Raw genomic sequence first — 21,034 nt, 5'->3', positions numbered from 1 at the left:
CCCTGATAGGGACAAGAGGCTGAAGATGAATAAAAGAATGATTTCATCACGACAGCCCTCCACTGAACATCCCCTCCACTTTGAATTTGAGTTAATGCCTTCTGGACAACGCTCTCGACCATGTCTTTGTATTAACTTATGCACTCCGCTGATAATTTAAACAGTTTTTTTTCTGTGTTAATTCTTGTCTTGATTGGTGAGACGGACGGGATATGTTGTGCTCTGGTGGGACAGTACAGCTTTATTCCTTTCTATTGGGGATGCTTTCTAACATGGAGGCTTGGACTCCAGGGTCTGTACTGCTTCGCCCTCATGTCCTTGCTACTTGGTTACTGTTGTCAGATACTTAAAGTAGTTTGACTTCAAAACAGCCATCTATAAATTTGGTTGGAGTAATAATCTAGACATTGTAAAATAATGTTATTCTATGACCGGTAGTTTGACCTCTGGAAATCCTGTACGATATAGTTCCGCCATTAACGCCCTCTCTTTAAAGAGTATAGTCAGAGGCATGTAATGACTTTGCATAATGAGTTACATTCTCTTTTTCATCGAGTCTGCTTTCTAAAAGATCTCAGCATTGTACAGGGGAGAGTGCTAGTCCCCTTTATCTCTAGAAAAAAAACCCTTGTGGCTACAGTTTGATCAATTAAACTCCTGAAAGGACCCCCCTCCTTTCATTCCTCTGCCTGAGAGGAATATAAAGTTATCAGTCTTTCCAAGCGATATGAGGACGGAAATAAGTAGTTTGTCTATAAAAATGTCCAGGTACTTTATCAGCGTCCCAGTAGGCCCCGAGGCCCTGACACTGTTCAGTGTGGCTCTCCTGTACTCCAGTCTCATGTGCCCTCCCTCCCTCTCTCCCTGTCTACTCCATCTCTGCCCGAGGCCAGCTCCTCGCTGAGCAGGCCGTACACTGCCGGCCATGCACCACCAGTGGGATTGACTGTGGCCCAAGCCCCAAGTGAGGTTATTGATTTCAATCAGTGGCTTGGGAGATTGGAGCTGAATGATGCTGTAGACTTTAAACGGTGGTCAGCTGCACTGTTTGTTATTTTGGGGGAAAATGCTGCGGGAGGAGGCCCTTCACTTTTGAAGGGAAGTCAGATAAACATACAAACAGAATTATATATTGAGTGAGAGATCTTAATCTTCTAGTTTGGAGTTCCAGTGTATGTTAGCGGGTGTTTTTTGGGAGTAAAATGGCCCAAATAGACCCAAGAATTACGATAGCAGACACTATATTTTGCATTCACAATAGGGCTGCAACTAACAAGTATTTTCAAAATCAGTTAGTCTGTTGATTATGTTCTCAAGTTATCATTTTATTGTTTGGTTTGTAAAAGGTCAGAAGATAGTCAAAAACGTGCACCACAAAAGCTTAAGTTCTCCTATTTCAATTGTTTGTTTTGTCCGACTAACCCGTCTAAACCCTAAAACATTTAGTTTAATATCATTGACTACCAAAAGCACCGCATGTTCACATTCGAGGAGCTGGAGCCATAGAAGTTTGAGCACATTTGCTTAAACAGTAAAAAGACGATAAAAATAGTTGCCGATGCAGTTTCTGTTTATTGTGTAGGATTAATCGACTCGTAGTTGCAGCTCTAATTAGATGAAGCTTTTTAGTGTTTAGGAGCTTTGTGTATACTGTATGTGAAAAACAACTGTCTGAACACAACCAGTTACATTACTTTCCTAATCGCATTCAGTATAAACTAATGTTTACTGCATATGAAGAAATTGACCAACTTCATGGATCAACAGTAACTGTTAGTTGCATAATGTGGAGGAATGAGTGGGAGTGTAAACAAATTATTGTTCTTTAATACTGCATTATTCCGAGAGTGTACAGGATGTTTTCTCTTGTTGAATAGATACCGAGAAGAGTGAGGTGACAACTTTTTGTTCGGTCACCGTTCACAGGAAAGCGCAGGCATAAAGAAAAGGCAGATAAAGTTCCTGTTTTGCTTAAAGAGGGAAGTTGGTTCACACAATGAGAGCGCCACTGTTTTTCTGCTCTCAGAAGCATTTGCATCAAGGCCAGGAGATTAAACGTGTGGGTTGGGAACTGGTGAGAGTGTGTTGTCTCGCTCGGGGCCCCCGATGCCAGAGTTCTAGCTTTCATCGCACAGGGTAAAATATTTCTCCCGGACGTTTCACTCTCCCTGGCTACAGGTGGGTGGTTCGCAGGCTGTAGGTGGCAGCCACTGTGGATTTCATGCAAAAGTACAGAGGAGGTGGCTGTGGGCAAATTGTTTCACAATTGCCAATGTTCAATACTCTGTGCTGAGATGCCGAATCCCACACGCTGTAAACTCATTTGTGCAGTTAAATGGTATTTGGAGTGTTATGGTAATATTTAAAATCGTAGGTGTTTGTGTTTTTTTCTAATATAGATATTAATATTGTCAGTTTTTTAGTCTTCATTATAAAGAACCAATGGAGAAAGAGCATATCCAGTGGGATACAGAGTACTGTTGTGTGTCAGTTAACGAAAGGAAAATTATGTCCGACATGTAGAGCTTAAAAATGAATGTGCAACTATTTTGATTATTGTAATTGCTGCAGTCTTTTTTTCAAGCAAAAATGCCAAACAGTTGCTGACAGCAAACAGCAGCCGCTTAAATGTGAGATTCTGATGTGTTTCTTTGTCATTTATAACAGTACATTGAATATATTTGGATTTTGGACTGTTGGTCGAACAAAATTAGCTATTTTCATAGTGACATGTGGGCATTTTTCACCATTTTCTGACATTTTGCAGACAATATAAAAAATGAATTAATCCAAAATAATCATCAGATGAATCAACAATGGAATCATCAATATTTTCAGCCCCACTGGTGTGCTTTTCTTCACTTTGTGAAGCTTTTTCACATCAGTGTTAACGGTAGGCTTTCATCAGCCTGTCACACCGCTTTAACTCCTTGAGCATGCGTTATTGACATTCATTTGTAAAAAGTAGATCAAATACATTTTTCTTAACTATTTAAAAAACATGATCAGTGATTTTCCACTCTCTTTTCTTTTTAAAGGCTCCATGTTCAGTGCAGTTGTGCTGGTGCTTGGCTGCCTGCTGCAGATGGAACCCGTGACCACAGAGGGGCATCGTGGGACCAACCGCCATGTCTTCTATGCAGTGCACATGGTCGGAGGCATCAGAGCTGCCACAGCTCTGGCCGAGCAGCACGGCCTGGAGTTCATACAACAGGTCAGTGCCTGTTGAAAAAGCACACATATTGGCTGGGACTTTTGCAATTTCTGAATCCGGTTACTGAGGATTTTTTTAAAGAGCTGCCAAAGTGCTGACTTCTGCTTCCTATTTGAGGGATATCTGACTTTCATCAAATTACAGCAGGGTTTTTGAATATTTCATATCTGATCAAAGACACATAGAGTAGGCTGACACACGCATATGAAAAGACACGTACACACACGCACACGCACACGCACACACACACACACACACACACACACACACACACACATGCGCGCACACACACACACACACACACACACACACACACACACACACACACACACACACACACACACACACACACACACACACACACACACACACACACACACACTTCTATCTAACCAGCCTTAGTGAGAAACTCCTATATGTTGGAATAGGCTCCAGCTGAATGTCTTTGGAGATGATTGGGTCTTTACTTATTTTCCTGAGTTTTAATCTGTCATGCTGAAATCTTTCCATTTGTCAGAAGACTACATGTGATTTATCCACATCAATACTTTAAAGGTTACTTTGGCTGTTGAGTCTGAAAGTGTGTCAGCTCCCTCAAAAAAATTCTCAGCTGCAATAAAAAATATGGGTTTGGAGTGGGTCTTGGATATGTGGAATATATTTTTTTTGTAAGAGCGAGTTCAAAGAGGCTGTTCAAGGGCATTACATATTTGGAAAGATTCATAGTCAGAAAGATTTAAAAGGTGTGAGCTATGATGAATTAGCATCCATTTCTGCTTTTTATTTCACTTCTTATTTTCCAAAGATTTGACACAGGATAAAATGTACTGTTGGATTATAAACACTCTGTAAGCAATCCAGGTAATGTAAGAAGCTGACCTTAGATACAGGACGATCCATAAAATGCATTAGATGGCATATGGACATTCCCATTCTAAATGAGGAAAGCAAAATAGTGGATATCTTGAATTTTTCCGATATTATGTTTTCCATTTTCAAAGGTCTGTTTAGAACTGGTTATAGATAGAGCCCTACAGGTGAGAAATGTGATCAAATCCCACATTGCATCACACCTTCAGTCTCCCACAGTCCCCATAAAAGGTTTCCGTGGAGCTTCATTCATTTAAAGTATTTTTTACTTTGTCTGTGCATTCCTTCGTTGATTTTGCCCATGACAGACAACAAAAAAATGTGATTTGAAGTTATTGATTAGTGATACTGTGTTTGTGTGTGTGTGTGTGTGTGTGTGTGTGTGTGTGTGTGTGTGTGTGTGTGTGTGTGTGTGTGTGTGTGTGTGTGTGTGTGTGTGTGTGTGTGTGTGTGTGTGTGTGTGTGTGTGTGTGTGTGTGTGTGTGTGGGTGTGGGTGTGGGTGTGTGTGGGTGTGGGTGTGTGTGTGTGTTTGTGTGCGGACATTATTAATAAGAGTTAGAGGGAGTGTCCGCTGGCCTGGTGTGAGGCTGTGCGCAGTGCTGGCCCTGGGGAACAGGGACGCGAGCTCATTTCAACCTTGGCCCTGCTGCCTCTGCTGCTGCTCCTGCTGCTATTGCTGCTGCCTGCATCATGAATAAAACATCTCTTTGACCTTTATCGGGAGTGTATTGGACAGTCCACCCCCGTCTCTGTCTTCCTCTCTGCCCGTCTCTCTCTTATTGTCCCTCATGCATGCACACAGACACTGCTGCCTCTACCTGCATTGTTTTCCTCTGTTATATAAAACACTGATAGTCCCCCGATGAAGTGACCACTTGTTATTACCAAAAGAAAAATTATTTTCCTATTTACATGTATTATTATATACACATATCCTCGGTGCTATGCAAGTCATATGTGCAATAACTGTAGTTTTGAGGTTCATATTGTGGTTTTAGCTTTTGCACGATTGACGAAATCGGTGATTCTGCAGTAATCCATTGTAAAAGAAATGCAGCATGTGTTTGTTTGTTAATAAAGCATCCAAACGCACACTACCATATCCTGAGAAGAGCCTCAAACAACCCCCACTTTCACCCCCCCCCCCCCCCCCCCAAGGTCCAATCTGCTCTGACTGGCTTCTTTTACCTGTCTGTCGCCAGAGGCTGACGCTAAATGTCACTGACACTAAATCGCCTTTGTTAAGTCAAACCTATTGCAAATATTGTAATATCAAGAAGAAGCCGGCGCTTCACAGTTAGCTGTGATATGCATGTAATATATTTTTAAAACACTGAAGAGGAAATAAAAAGCCTGACAAGCCCCTACGCCAGCTTGGGAGGATTGTGATGTCTGCTGGCATTCCAGTGGTAATGCCACATGAGTGGAATGGGAATCAAATGTCTCCATGCTGGCACTCAACATATTGTTGGTCTCTTTGATTTAGTGTAGAGCATCCAGGAAAATGTCATCTCGTTTCTCCATTGTGCAGGCTTGACATATCCATTTTGCAAGTGTAAGATACAAAGAAAAACAAAGCAAAATACCCGAGATGATGTCTTTATGCCACACGGACAGATTCAGCGCAATGCACTGCAGATGCTTTCTGCAGGTGCCTCTTTTGTAGCAGACACACTGAAGCCTTTTTTGTCCGTCTTTATGATTTTTAAATGAGTCAAAGACATGGGATTTATCAAGTAGCATTTGTCTTTCACTTGTCTTACACCTTTGTCATTTAGAGATGTTTAAAGATGGCTAATAGTTTGTCGGCATTCTTTTTTAAATTGGAGGGTAAATTGGCTAATTCCCAAGGATGCAGTGGAATTTGAATAAAGAAACAAACAACAAATGCAGTGCACCCAGGAAGCTCTTGCTTTGGATTGTTACAGCTGTGCGGCAGTGCTGATGTGGATTCAAAGACTACTGCCATACACTTGTGAGTCTCATCTCCAACCAAGGATGTTGTGGTTTAATGTAATCATTATGAACCAGAGAGACTAGGCAGGTAATGGTGGCCATTACAGGTGCCGGGTTTTTCACACAATGACAAAGAAAAAAAGAACCGGATCGCGACCTGAAATAGATGATTTTCTGTTTCACTTAATGCCTGCGCAGAACAACAGCACAGCGACTTGATATTACACGCTGATTTAGAAGAAAAAAAGGGCTTGCAGGCTTACTTACAATAGAGCCGACCCAGTTTTAAGTTACATCACATGATACCACATTGTTTACATATATTATTTCTTGCTTACTTAACAGTTTACAAATCCGATTAGAGCCAAATTATGTCTATGTGTTGCATTGTTTTTATTTTAGCTGAGATCACTGCGTCAACAATTTGTGTGTGTGTGTGTGTGTGTGTGTGTGTGTGTGTGTGTGTGTGTGTGTGTGTGTGTGTGTGTGTGTGTGTGTGTGTGTGTGTGTGTGTGTGTGTGTGTGTGTGTGTGTGTGTGTGTGTGTGTGTGTGTGTGTGTGTGTGTGTGTGTGTGTTTTGAACTCTGACACCAGGAAGTCCCTGGTCTCCAACCAATGGTGAAAGGCCTCCTAGATTCCCCATCTCTCCAGTGATGTGGAATACTGCCGGCAGATTACCATATCATTACCATATCATTAGCATAACATTACTGCGGCACAGCTTGGCTCACTGTCTGCGGACGTGCTATCCGCTCATCGAGAGATTCAATCCCCAATCCGCTCCACGCCTCCCCTCTGCTCCCCTCCCCCTGTACTCGCGAGGTGTGTTTTCCATCTGAGTAAAGCAGATGTAATTGAGGCAGAGCACTGGATTTATACCAGCTAAATGAAATCACACAAATGCTCCACGATCAGCCAGGGCCGCTGTCGTACACATTCAGAGAGCTTCTTTCCACCCAATTCAGAATTTTTAATATCCTCTCAGAAATAGCCTCAGTCAGATGCTAAGCTATGTCAAGCCTTACTCTGGCTGGATTACTCCAGGCTGTTATGTTACAGCCATGTGTGTGTGTGTGTGTGTGTGTGTGTGTGTTTGTGTTTCTGGTGAAAAGAAAAAAAGGCCAATGTGCCACCATCTTCTCTCTCACCCCTTCCTCTCCCTTTTCTGTACTGCAGGGCACCCAGGGGCAGGGAAAGGGACACCAATCCTCTAATGGTTGGAAAAGAGGGCCCATTCCATTAGTCAGGGGGCCCAGAGTTCACCGTTGCTCCTCATTGCGAGGAGGGTGGAGAGAGCGAAATGAAGGCAGGTGTTGGCCGGGGGCAACACAGGGGGCAACACTGCACCAGCTGCATGCTGGGAAATGGAGCACTGTTTTTTCTCCTCCATCTCCATCTATTTCTATTTCCTCATGCAAGAACAGATGCACACACCTTGTGCATATAGCATAGTCACACACACACACACATAGACACACACACACAGACACATACACACACACACACAGTCTGACTTCCTCTCACCTGCCTTTGTCCCCAATTTTAATTCATTCCAGTAAGCTTTTCTCCATTTTCCTTATCTCTTTCTCTCTCCCTCACACACCCATTCGCTCACTCATTCACTCACGGCTATCTCTATCTCTTCCATCTCTTTCATTTTCGCTCTCCCTCTTTGCGTACAACCCCCCCCCCCCCCCATCACTCCATCCTCGCTCGTGCCTCACTCTCATTTGTAAACGGAGAGAGGACTTGACTCAGGAATACGCGGAGAAGATGCGGTTTCCCTCCCAGGTGGGGAACTCTGGTGGGAGATGAAGGTAGAGAAGGAGAAGAAGAAGGGGTGAGGAGGAGAACAGATATTATGCTACCGCTCTCTCGCTCTTTCCCTTCCTCTCTCTCTCTCCCTGGGCTGAGATGATGTATAGCTGCAAAGGCCACATGTTGGCCGTGTGATGGATTAAAGCACTTTGTAGGAAAATTACTGAGAGCGCCTCAGCACACCCGAGTCTAGCCCTTAATAAAACTCTCTTCAATATTGAAATGGAGAGAGAGATAGGGAAAGAGAGAGATAAAGAAGATAAAGGAAGATGGCGGACGAGAGCAGCGAGTGACGGTAGAAGCACACAAACATGCTCATACACAATGCTCCCATACAGTAGGTGGTATGGAACAGTGGGGGATATTGTAAAACTGCACGTTGCATAGCTTTACTGTTGGATTTTACTACAAGTTTTTGTTTCGAGCGGGGTTTATGAAAAGAAAGGAGTAAACCAGATCTCATGAAGTTTTTTATCATAAGCTTTGTAGATTCACTTTTATGACACATTTGTCAGTTACTGCTGCTGTCGAGTGAATCTAACGCTCCAGTTTCAGACAGTGGCTTTTATTTCTCTTTCTAAAGTAAGTAGCTGAGAAAGTTTTGAAGAAAACACTGGGTCCTGTCCAAACCTGTGGAATGTGACAATGGAGTCCTCATTGCACGTCAGTTTAATCTTCTTTTTTCTTTCTCTAGTTTCACTTTTTATGATTTTTGCTGCAGATATTGGATTCTATTTTTGGTTGCTTAACTCTTAACCGAGTAGGACTCATGAAGAACAGAAATAAGTGAAGCAGGCATGTTGTTCAAACTTTTACTTTGAATGTAATAACTTAATATGTGGGTGTAGAGTGCACAGTATAAGCCTGTTTTATATAATACTGAACTAATTCCCACATGTGTGATGACATCACATCATGACATTCACATACACATTTTAATTGAAAAAAAGAAAATGAATCGTTGTTATTAATCACTTGTTGATAATATATTAATTATTTGAGTCATTTCAAGCAGAAATGCAACACATTTGCGGATTCCAGTATTTGCTGCTTCTCGATGTCAATTGTGATATCAAATTAATTTTGTTTTGTTTTTTTACTGTCGAGGGCTGCCCCCAAATAGTCGACCAAGCACTGGTCCACCAAAAAATCATTAGCTAGCCAAAATTTCATTAGTCATTTAGTCGCAGGAAAAAAACAAACATTTGGAGCTGTGTCTTGTCAAAATTAAGTGAAGAGCTGGGACTGGTGGCTGGCCGAAAAGGCTGGAGGGCTTTTAATTTGAAGGGCCAGTTACAGGAAGTCATGACACTCAGTCACTGTCAGTGTTTTTGTTTTTAGCAGCAGGCAGCAGTTAGACAGATAACAATTAATAACCAATCATGTCAGGAAAGACGTCTAAAATATAGGATCACTTTGAAAAGAACAAGGATGACCCCAAGAAGGTCACATGCAAACTTTACAAGAAAAACTTTGTCTATTCCTCGACCATGATGAACATGACCTACCGCGTTAAAACATGTAAGTAATGTTAGACGAACATGACCTACCACCTTAAAACATGTAAGTAACATTAGACGAACATGACCTACCACCTTAATACATGTAAGTAACATTAGACGAACATGACCTACCACCTTAAACATGTAAGTAACGTTAGACGAACATGACCCACCACCTTAAACATGTAAGTAACGTTAGACGAACATGACCTACCACCTTAAAACATGTAAGTAACATTAGACGAACATGACCTTCCACCGTAAACATGTAAGTAATGTTAGACAAACATGACCTACCACCTTAAAATATGTAAGTAACATTAGACGAACATGACCTACCACCTTAATACATGTAAGTTACATTAGACGAACATGACCTACCACCGTAAACATGTAAGTAACGTTAGACGAACATGACCTACCACCGTAAACATGTAAGTTACTTTAGACGAACATGACCTACCATCTTAAACATGTAAGTAACGTTAGACGAACATAACCTACCACCTTAAAACATGTAAGTAACGTTAGACGAACATGACCTACAACCTTAAAACATGTAAGAAACGTTAGACAAACATGACCTACCACCTTAAACATGTAAGTAACGTTAGACGAACATGACCAACCACCTTAAACATGTAAGTAACGTTAGATGAACATGACCTACCACCTTAAAACATGTAAGTAACATTAGACGAACATGACCTACCACCTTAAACATGTAAGTAACGTTAGACGAACATGACCTACCACCTTAAAATATGTAAGTAACATTAGACGAACATGACCTACCACCGTAAACATGTAAGTAACGTTAGACAAAAATGACCTACCACCGTAAACATGTAAGTAACGTTAGACGAACATGACCTACCATCTTAAACATGTAAGTAACATTAGACGAACATGACCTACCACCTTAAAACATGTAAGTAACGTTAGACGAACATGACCTACCACCTTAAAACATGTAAGAAACATTAGACACACATGACCCACCACCTTAAACATGTAAGTAACGTTAGACGAACATGACCTACCACCTTAAAACATGTAAGTAACATTAGACGAACACGACCTACCACCTTAAACATGTAAGTAACGTTAGACGAACATGACCTACCACCTTAACATATGTAAGTAACATTAGACGAACATGACCTACCACCTTAAACATGTAAGTAACGTTAGACGAACATGACCTACCACCTTAAAACATGTAAGTAACGTTAGACGAACATGACCTACCACCTTAAAACATGTAAGTAACGTTAGACGAACATGACCTACCACCTTAAAACATGTAACTAACATTAGACAAACATGACCTACCACCTTAAACATGTAAGTAACGTTAGACGAACATGACCTACCACCTTAAACATGTAAGTAACGTTAGACGAACATGACCTACCACCTTAAAACATGTAAATAACGTTAGACGAACATGACCTACCACCTTAAACATGTAAGTAACGTTAGACGAACATGACCTACCACCTTAAACATGTAAGTAACGTTAGACGAACATGACCTACCATCTCAAACATGTAAGTAACGTTAGATGAACACCACCCTGATTGGCTTGACCTCCTGAAATCACTTCCCTATGGAGCGATCCCAGATGGTTGAGTGGAACTAGGCGGAGTCAAGACGGAAGCAAGGCGGAAGGAAATTCATCCAGCCAGAGTCAGGTTAATTTGTATTTGTGTTTTGACGTCCAATCCTAAAAAATCTTAAAAACCCATCAGTCCCTGTATCTGTGACTTAATATGGACTGTAGAACCCTTCACACCTCCTCCCATCTCTTGCATTTCCTGCCAATACTGTAACCAACAAGGCATAACTGCTCACCCCATTTAGCCCCGAGCATCCTCTTCTATCACCCAGCCCTCCTCCTATCTCTGCTTTCTGCTTCTCCATATTTGGGGCTGTGGAGGCCACATCCCCTGTAGTGCTGTTAGTATACACACCAGCTGCTGTCTTCTCCATAGGGTGGGCTGCCTCGTGTGGCTCTCACACACTGCTTCAATGACTCTTGATGTCTCTGTTTGTTTATGTTTATCCTTCATGTCTTTCCCTTCCTTCCCTCCCTCCATCTCTGTTGCTCTCTCCTCTTTCTGTCTGGCTGTTGGAGGCCTTCAGCCGCAGCGGGGCGTGCATCCTGTGCATGCTTCAGCGCTGAGATGACTCAAAAGTCCAACTCCGCTGAACTGCCTTCAGATGCTGTAGTACAAATCAGACGTATAGTGGTGTTTGCTTTTTGAAGGCTACTATGGAGGAATACTGTTCATGTTGTTTGGAGTTAGGGTTGGTCAAAACGCATTGTTTGTGTTAACCCCAACATGTAGTGTTTGGAGTTACAGTAGCATCAGTAAAGATGAATTTATGTTTGGCATATTGGAATAATGACAGTGAACAGATGAGAGCACTTGTTGTTATCTGGTCAGTGGTGTTTTAGTGATCGTCCTTATAGTTCTCTAAGTTTACACATTTTTCCAGGAACTCGGCTGCTTCCTCACAAAGAAGCTGTAGCTACAGCCCAAACAAAAAGTGTCTAAAACTTAACTAAAGTAGCACAAACAACCGCAACGTGAAGATATTAAGTGTAGGGATATTCCATAAAAAGCCCATTAATAATTGATTATTTATTTATATATTTCAACATTTGGCAGACAGTGAGCAGCATTAGCATTTACCTGGAGTGATGTATCTGTCCATGAGACAAGTGTTGGTCCAATATTGTCTCTCCTTGTAGCCCTGTTTTGGTTTCCACCATCTCTGGAGGAAAGTTTCTGTCTCTGTAGCTGGTAAATCATCCACTAATGTTCACAAGCTAATCATTAACAGGGTTTGTGTGGGATTCAGTGCAGGGCGGATACCTTTCTCTTTGATATTGAGTAAACAGTTAAGGCATGTATATACAGTACATCAAATATTGATGGGTTAGGGTGATAACCTATTAACAACGAAATCTCAGTGAGACGCTAACAGCCAGAAGTGGCTAAAAGTGATTAGCTCGGGCAGTACGGTGAAGGCATTCAAACGTCTTTTTTAACCACTAATACTGCTCAAAATAGCAGCAAACCTCTGCAGCAGCATGAGAAGAGTCCCTGCACAGAAAACAACGTAGTTAGTGAACCCAGAGTTTATTAAAAAAAGACTACGGTGTTGGCGCTTCGTTTTATGTTTCGGGACTGATACCATGCTACTGCAGAGGTTTGGCTCTGCCCCGAGCTAATCAGTGTTAGCCACGTCCGACTGCTAGCGTCTATCCGGGGTTTCTCTGGTAATAGGTGATCACCCCAAAAACTGTCTTGATGGCTTATTTGATGTATATTCATGCCGAAAAAGACCATAGGGTCCCATCACGCCTGACTTATACTTTAAGTGTCAGCCCTTAATACACTGGACGCAAATACTGTATACTTTTGTTTTTGTTCCACTTTTTCTGGAGCTGAAATCAAAGATCTAAGACTTTGTCCACAAAAAGCCTAATTCTCTCAAATTCTCTTCACAAATGTGTTTAAATCTGTGTGAGTGAGCACATCTAATCCATCCACCTGACAGGTGTGACATATCAAGAGGCCATGTTTGAATCCCATTTAGCAAATTAAAGTCACTAAACAGAAAATAAAAGTACACAAAAAAGAAACAAATATATATATTTAAAAAAAAGACATTAAGGAACAAAAGATAGAAAAAGTAGACCACAATACCTGCAGCTCTTGTGTTTTTTTTTCCTTCAAATGAGTTGTTTTGAGTTGTGATGCTTGGGTCTTTCAATGCTGTGCAGTAAGATAATCTGATTTGACACTTGAAGAGGGAGCAAAGGCATTTCTTATCCATAGGAATCAATAACAAACAGGTGAAGAAAAGACAGACATGAAGATCAAATGAGGAATAACAAAACTGAATCTAGAGAAATCCCTGATTCATTGACTACAATCATTTGGCAACCATTTTTATCAATAAGCTCCCGTGATGAGCTTTTACAGTTAAATGAACATCAGACGCTTTCCTCAATAATAATCCAAACCTGTTTGATGACATCTTTTTTTCTCCTAAATCAATATGGCTGTTGAAATCTTTTCAAAAACAAGATAATTCCCAAAGTGTTTAATTAGACATTCTTTCATCAAGTGAAGGATAAAGCAGCAGAGTTGTTTTGAACCTGTAAGTGGAGAGCAGCTCAACGTTTCACGTGGTATAGGGATTTTAGCTTAGGTAGGTTTTGTATTTCTTTTTTTTAAGATTATTTTTTGGCAGTTTTCAAGCCTTTTTTTTTTTTTTTACAGTGGACATATAAAATGGGGTGAGAGAGAGGGGGAGACATGCAGCAAAGGGCAGCAGGTCAGATTTGAACCTGCAGCCGCTGCCTCAAGGACCTTCAGCCTCTTTATGTGGGGCAACTGCTCTAACCACTGCACCACCCCAGGTCTTATATTTCTGTATTTCCTCTCTTGATTTATAATACTGTATCTATCTTCATGTGATTTCTGTTTGAGTGTGTTTTAAGAGCATGTGATGTTGTGGTAACCTTTAGCTCTACTCATGTCTCAGACAACACAATACCCAGCAAAGCGTGCAGTGTGCCACAGTGATTCTTTTGCTGTACTTCTTCCTCACTATGAGTTAGTTAAAATTCAGTTTTTTAGTTGTTAGTTATTCTTCTTTGTCTTCACTCTGACTTCCGACTCCATAATTGCAGGTGATTATTTGTCGGGATCCAAAATTCTCAAGTCCAATATTTTCTCCTTATGGGAGCTTTTTATCTGTTGTTCCCCTCAAAAGTAGCAGCCAGGTCTGCAGCTGATTCAGGTCCTTGTTGTAGATTGATTTTATTTTGGTTTCCTTGTCTCTAATCTACTGTGTACAGCAGATTCAAGAAGACTACCTTTCAGTTAGAACTTCCGAAAGTCAACGCATGCTTATCCAATTAATACACAGGAAGTTCTGGCACATAAAGTACCTTTTCAGAAGTTAGAGCATGTCATGGTTGTCGTCCCCTGAATGCTGCTATTTTACAGCCAGAATGTCCTGTGTTTGAATACGCTGGCTGCTGTGTGTGTTTTATGTTCTCCCCATGTCTGTGGCTTTCCACCTACAGTCCTAAGACATTCAGGTCAGTTTATTTGGACACTCTGATAGCACTTAAACGCCACCAGTACATTATGTTAATGCAATTATTATACTATCTGCCTGCAATATTTTGAATTACAAATACAGAACACAGACGGGGCTATTTTAAGCCATGCATGTTGGTAGTTATGCGGTAGTCTTTGCAGTCTTTTTAACCGTGACAGGAGAGGATGTTAGGTGAGAATTGCTGTTTAACACATCAACTCTCACACTTCATCTTGCATGTGAACTCAAATATGCCTCTGCACACATGCCGGATAGTGAATAGATTCCAATTGAATGTCTCCAGCTGGTAAGCAAACCTCTCCCCATTCAGTTACACAGGAATCCAAAAAAACAAAACAACTCTCAATCTGCATAGGATAAGCCAAACACTGCAAATTATAATTTGTATTCCTTCTTGTGGCAGCATAGGTGTCCAGATATTGCACTGTGGGAGGTTTCTCAGCACCATTTTCTTTCTGCTTTTGCTTACTTTTATTCCATTCATCTGTGCTGTTCAGCTGCCATTGCTTATATGGGAGCATTTGATTCGATTACCCAGTCTTTTATTTAATCCCCAAAGTTTTCTTTATGGTTTTAACTTGGTATTTTCATACATAAAATTACTATTTTCAACAGTATTCTTAATCAAGATAAGAGCCCAAATGATTGCTTGAATATACAAGTAAGACAAGAGTTGTTAATGACGGTTTATTAATGCCTGTGAAATGACACTTAAACATCACATTCTATGATTGAATTTACATTTCACATGGCAGTAAATTGATAGTCATATATCATTAACTGTCACCACCCATAATTTTTGATTTCCTGCAGCAACATATAGTATTCAAGCCCACATATTATCCTTTGCAAGCTTTGCAGCACTCTCCTTACAGCAGCAGTACTGTTATGCTAATCCCCTCTTCATCAGCGCCTTGACTAAGGTCATTTGTTGGAGAGTTTCAGGTAAGCAATCAAGGCCTTAAGAAGAGAAGTCTGTCAGCGTAGACCTCTGTCTGGAGTCTAAAGGTCTATTTGAATTGAGGTGTTCTCCTCTGTCCAAGAAGTCTCATGGTCACGGTGCTGTGTCACATCCGAATGACTTTCAAGTAGTTAATGTTGCTCTGCACTTGGATCATTGGAACAATGTTCTGTGATAGGACAAACACTAATTGATTAGTCTTTTCTGTGGAAAGTGGCCATGTGGTCCTTCATAGAGTTCTTTTCATTTTTCTCATCACTCCATAACTTAATCACATATCTGTCCATATCACAACACCCATTTCCCTCCACACAGATTGTATGCTGTGTTGAATCTTCAGTACTTTTCATTTTATCTTCAAGTTTAATACAACATGTTTTGATGTCCCTCCCCAAAAAGAGTTTATTTTACTTTTTACATCACATACAGTTTCCTGTAATCACACACAAACAAATTTTTGAAGACGTATCTTACTTTGACATAATCTGCCATTATTCCAATGCACCCTTGAATGCATCGTGGACATTAACTCCAGAAGTTGACTGCTGCAGCGTGAAAAATGTAAATGCCTATAATGCAGTGGTCATGTGTCTGTACAAGGATGAATTATGCAGCGTTTCTTGTCAGTTGAAGTGTGATCACCCTTTGATCCACAGCCATCGCAATGCCTGCTCTGCAGCATCTGTGATCTTCTTGATGGCTTTCCTGCTGTGCAGTCCCAAGGAGCTTGAGTTCCCTGCAGACTGACTGGCAAAGCCTCTGCACCCGACTCAGTGGGCTCACACCGGGTCTTCCATCGTCTGCTTTGGTACTCGCCTATCAGCACTTCATACTTGGCCCTCTTCCTCTCAAAGGCCATCTGGTCTTCCCAGGGAACAGTCAACTCCGGCAGGACCACTTACCTTGTGGTTTCCGACACCAGGGCCACGTTTGACCTAGGTGTGGTCACTGTGATGATGTCTGGGTATCTGATCTGTCTCCCAAGGTCCTCTGCTGTCTCCTGAAGTCTAAGGGGCGCACTCACACTGTCCTTCCGATGAAAAAGGGGCTCTGGTGGACTTGGTTGTGGCTGCGGCCTCTCCCTGGCCTTGACAAAGATGATGGACTGTCTTGTAGGTTGTTGCTGCCTGAGACATCCCTGTGCTGATGACATCCGCTATGACGTTTAGGACCTGATCCTTGTGCCAGCGATGCAAGGGCTGGAGTTTCTGCCAAGCCCCTGCAGAATAGTCTTGATGGGCTGGTGGGGGTGTCATAGACAACTTGAATCAGGATCCAGTGTGACTCAGCCTTCCGGAGCTCTGACCATGAGATCTTCCAGTCTATTGCCTACTCTCATTTGGTCCATGCCCCCTGCTGACACATCCTGACTCTATTCTGCAGTTCAAATAAATGAAAAACTAAAAAAAAACTTGTAAACATTTATTATGAAAATGAACAGTTTATAGGATTTTGTTCGAGAGTTAGAGTTGATGGAAATGTGCACCATCGGAATGCTCTCCAGCATTTAATATATTTCCATGAAATTGAATCAGTTTAATTGTTTAATCTATAAAATGTGAAGAAATAGTAAAAAAAATAAATAAATATTCCAATCTTCTTCAACCAATAGTCCAAAAGGACATGTTAGGAATTATCAATGTTAAAAAGGCAGCAACTGGGGATTCAGTCTAAAGGTACGTATACGTTTTTAATATCTACTTTATAAACACAAACACTTCACAGTAGCATGAGTTATCAATCAATAACCGATATTTGATGGATGCTAACATCTGTCATGACACCTAGAGTAGCATTCTGTAGGATCCATTCCATACTGTTTATCACTCCACTAAGACCTATCTCTGATGTCTTCATGTCAAGCTTACTTAGGTCATTGTGCAATGATTCAAGCATACAGTATCCATGTGTGTGTGTGTGTGTTTGAAAACTCTCATGATTAGTGTTCTCAGTGACTGTCTGGCTGATGGGGTTGATTTGTCCGACAGTGCTGTGTGTCATGCAGGCTCCACATCCACACCGGAGAACATGAGTGAAGGAGCAGATAATTGATAGTGACAAGGCGCTCCCAGCCTTAATTGCTGCTGGTGAATTAGATTACCTTTTCAAAGTGCCTTCATTAGCAGAGGGAGAGCCATACCAATGGTCCCCTGATTGGCCTCATATTGTTTTGCTGTGAACCTGCTCTGGCAGGGCACAAGGATGTGTGTGTACGTTTGTGAGGGTGTGTGTGTTTGTTTTGCATTGAAATTGCTTACTAATTTTCATGTACAGCTGTAGTTTGACTGTGTGTACATCCAGAGTCAGTAATGTCAAGCTGTCAGTGTGACATATTTCGCAGGAAGTGGTTTGATGCTCATTTTTAAAGGGTTGGTTCACACTAATGACAAAAAACAGATTTTCTCATTTAGCTGCACTGCCATCAAGGGAAATATCTTCCTCTACATTTCTGCTGCCACCCACTACAGTGGGAGTGAATGGGAAATTAGAATTCAACAGCTATGTGTTTTTCATCAGATGGACTTGATTGTCCATATGCCTTGCTGAAACAACCTTCTGCAGAGGAAATAGTCCCGAGAACTGTTGATGTTGAGATCTGAAGACCTCAACATCAAGGCAGGAGAAAGAAGATGTGGCTGTGGAAAAGCAGCTGGGGTGGGTCCTCCTCTAATTAGGTCGACGCCCCATCCTGTGCCTTGCATAGTTGCTTACTACCATCAGTGTGTGAGTGTGAAAGGGTATAAGAGCGCTCTATAACTGCCGTCCATTTACCATCACTTAAAGTCCCAGTCGGCAACATTTGTTTGATCATATTCACTGAGGCTGACACTATGTTCCGATAGAACAACATAAATCATCCCGTTTTAGAAAAAAAAACCTGAGCCTCTACGCGCACATCAAGCCTGTTATTTGTTTTGCAAAAATCCACAGCACCCGAGTCATCCTGTCCACTCAGCACAGGGCTGTTTGAGAGCTGACTGAGTAGAATATTTCCACTGATTTGTAGAGGAGCAGAAGTATAAAGTAGCATGTCAATAAAATACTCAAGTAAAGGAGAAGAGCTTCAAACTTGTACTTTAGTCCAATAATTGACTGAAAACCTCTGGTTAACAGGTTTGTTCATTTAACAAGGATTGTTTTTGACAAACTTGTTGCATTTTGAGGCCTATCATTACTATTTACATTGATAAAATAAAGACAATATACTGTATGTACTTACAATTTCCATTAATGTGATGCTCATATTTTTACAGCCCCTCATTTTGGATCATTTTCATCAACTGGCCCCAATTCCCAATGAATTGATTAGCCCTGAACGCTAAGGGAAAAGCGAGAGGAGGTATTTTGCAGGGGGCAAGCTGTAGAAGTAGAGAGGAGTTACCATTCCATGCAGAGACAGTGAAATGAGTGCCTTCTTAAAAAACACTTTCTGCTCCAACCCAAAAGTCCAAAACATCACCCCCTCTTCATCCCCTGCAGCACCAGTTTCACCCCCAGACATCCTTCCTCATCCCATTTCCATATCTGTCTTCAAGTCACTGCTTCACCACCAGACAACCCCCCCCCCCCTCCCAAAAAAAACCCCCAATGGCATCCCCTGTCTCAGGCTTCATCCCTGCCCCAGCCAGCCTGCAGCTCCCCTGCTGAGTTAAATGGAGTGTGCCAGCGTAAGGGAGTCGCGTGTGCCGAGTTCGGCTCAGCTCAGCTGGGCTGCCAGCGTTATAAACTTACTGTGTGATTATTGTCAGAGCGACACTTCTCCACCCAGGAGGTCTGCGCTGATGGGTACTATGTCACCGGGTACAGCCCGCCACGGAGGGTGGGACGAGAGAGCAAAGGAGGGATAGAAACCGGGGTGAGGAAAGGACACAGGGAAGGAAGAGAAATACTGTTGGTGGGAGTGACGGATAACAGGGATTGGGGGAGAAAGAATGGAAAAAGACGGAGGAAGCGGACAAGCAGGAGGGAAGAGAATCATCAAAGGAAGAAAAAAGCCAAGCTGAGCAAGGAAATACTGATGTATACCTATCTCAGCAGACAAAGACAAGGGAAGACACGCAGAGGGTGACATAAAGAGGGAGAAGCAGAAGAATAATGTGCCGGGAGAAGAAAGAGAGGCAGCAGGGAAATCAGCAAAGGAGAGAGAAAGAGGGAGAGACAGGGAGGGTGGGTAGAAAAGAAAGGTAAAGGGAGAAATTAGAGAGAAAAATGTCAAGAAGGGAGGATGTGTGCTGTGATTGTTTTCTCCCTCCCTCTTTCTGTCTCTCTGTCTCTCTCTCTCTCTCTCTCTCTCTCTCTCTCTCTCCCTTTTTCTCTTTCTCTCAGCCTCGCTCTAAACGGTCGGGATGTGGCCTGTATCTGCTGGCAAGAAGGAACTCAATTTGGGACAATTTACTCTGCAGTCTCAGCCCTGATGCACCTCAGGGACAGAGAATAGAGAGAATGAATGTGAAGGGAGATAGAATCAGCAAGCCGCACACACACACACACACGTACACACACACACACACACACACACACACACACACACACACACACACACACACACACACACACACGATGCGTGCCTTGCACACAATTGCCGCTGAGTAGATTTCACTTAGTTAGTTCTAACTCTCCCAGGTGGTCAATACGATTTGAGTTCATAAGGCTTGGAAATGAAAAGCCCAGGATAAGGTTAGATAAAGTGTGTACTATTTGATTTCGGCCCACCTCTTGCAGAAAATCCCACACAAGACAGCTGGCCAGAGGGGATACGCTGATCTCATGTTGTGCAAAGGGTCATATGGATGATTAAGGTTGAATACGTTGTGTGTTTTGACCCTCACACTGCACAAGTATTGGTCTCTGTAATGATGAAAACACTTGTGTGATTCTTCATGCACTCTTTGAATTCTGATCATATCCTGAGTTTTGGAGGGTACATTATTTGAAGAAATGCTTAAGGGACTCAACCAAGCACATCTTAAATTCTGTAATCTTTTATGTCCTGAAAGTGAGGGGAAAGCCTCCGACACTGCCGAAAATGCGGTTAACTGTATCAGAAAGTCTGCACCAGTCCCATACCATGTCCTTTAGCCCTAAAAGAAGTCTACTTCAAAGTAGTCTATTTATGTTCTTTTTCCATTATGACTCATTGTGAAACTAGATAATAAAATAAAGTTCTGTAGCATTCATTCTCTGAATGTATGTATGTATGTATGTAGTATGTATGTATGTATGTATGTATGATAGCAATCATATCACATCATAATGACAAAATAATAAGAACATCTTTCAACATTTGTTTCTGTGCTGACAGGTTGGCAGTCTGGATGGTCTGTACACCCTGAAAGACAGCAGGGGGCGCCCTGACAGAGCCACCTTTGAGAACAGACTTTCCAGTGCAGTAGGGGTAAGTGTATTTTAACTGTTCCATTAAATAAACACCAGTGAATAAAATACCCATCACACAATAGGATCTAGAGAGGGGATCGAGCTGCAGGTTCCCAAAAGAAGCCGCTCTGAGGTTGTTGTTTTTTTTTTTGGCCTGACTTCCGCTGTCTGTGTAACACAGCGGG

The 21,034-nt window shown here is 41.9% G+C and overlaps 1 protein-coding gene across 1 annotated transcript in view; it reads left to right on the top strand.

The window, feature by feature from the left end:
- Window positions 1-2,125: 2,125 nt before the first annotated feature.
- LOC310950634 (proprotein convertase subtilisin/kexin type 4-like) overlaps window positions 2,126-21,034 on the top strand; it is a 228,866-nt gene continuing 209,957 nt past the window's right edge. Inside the window, exons 1-3 of the mRNA XM_083918538.1 lie at window positions 2,126-2,136; window positions 3,039-3,214; window positions 20,776-20,868. Coding sequence (XP_083774664.1) covers window positions 3,044-3,214; window positions 20,776-20,868 — 264 coding nt within the window. The 5' untranslated portion in view covers window positions 2,126-2,136; window positions 3,039-3,043. The remainder of the gene's footprint in view (window positions 2,137-3,038; window positions 3,215-20,775; window positions 20,869-21,034) is intronic.

Source organism: Echiichthys vipera (assembly GCF_963691815.1).
Source record: "Echiichthys vipera genome assembly, chromosome: 8".
Taxonomy (NCBI): domain Eukaryota; kingdom Metazoa; phylum Chordata; class Actinopteri; order Perciformes; family Trachinidae; genus Echiichthys; species Echiichthys vipera.
The sequence above is the reverse complement of the archived record's forward strand: the minus strand, read 5'-3'. Positions and strand labels throughout refer to the sequence as shown.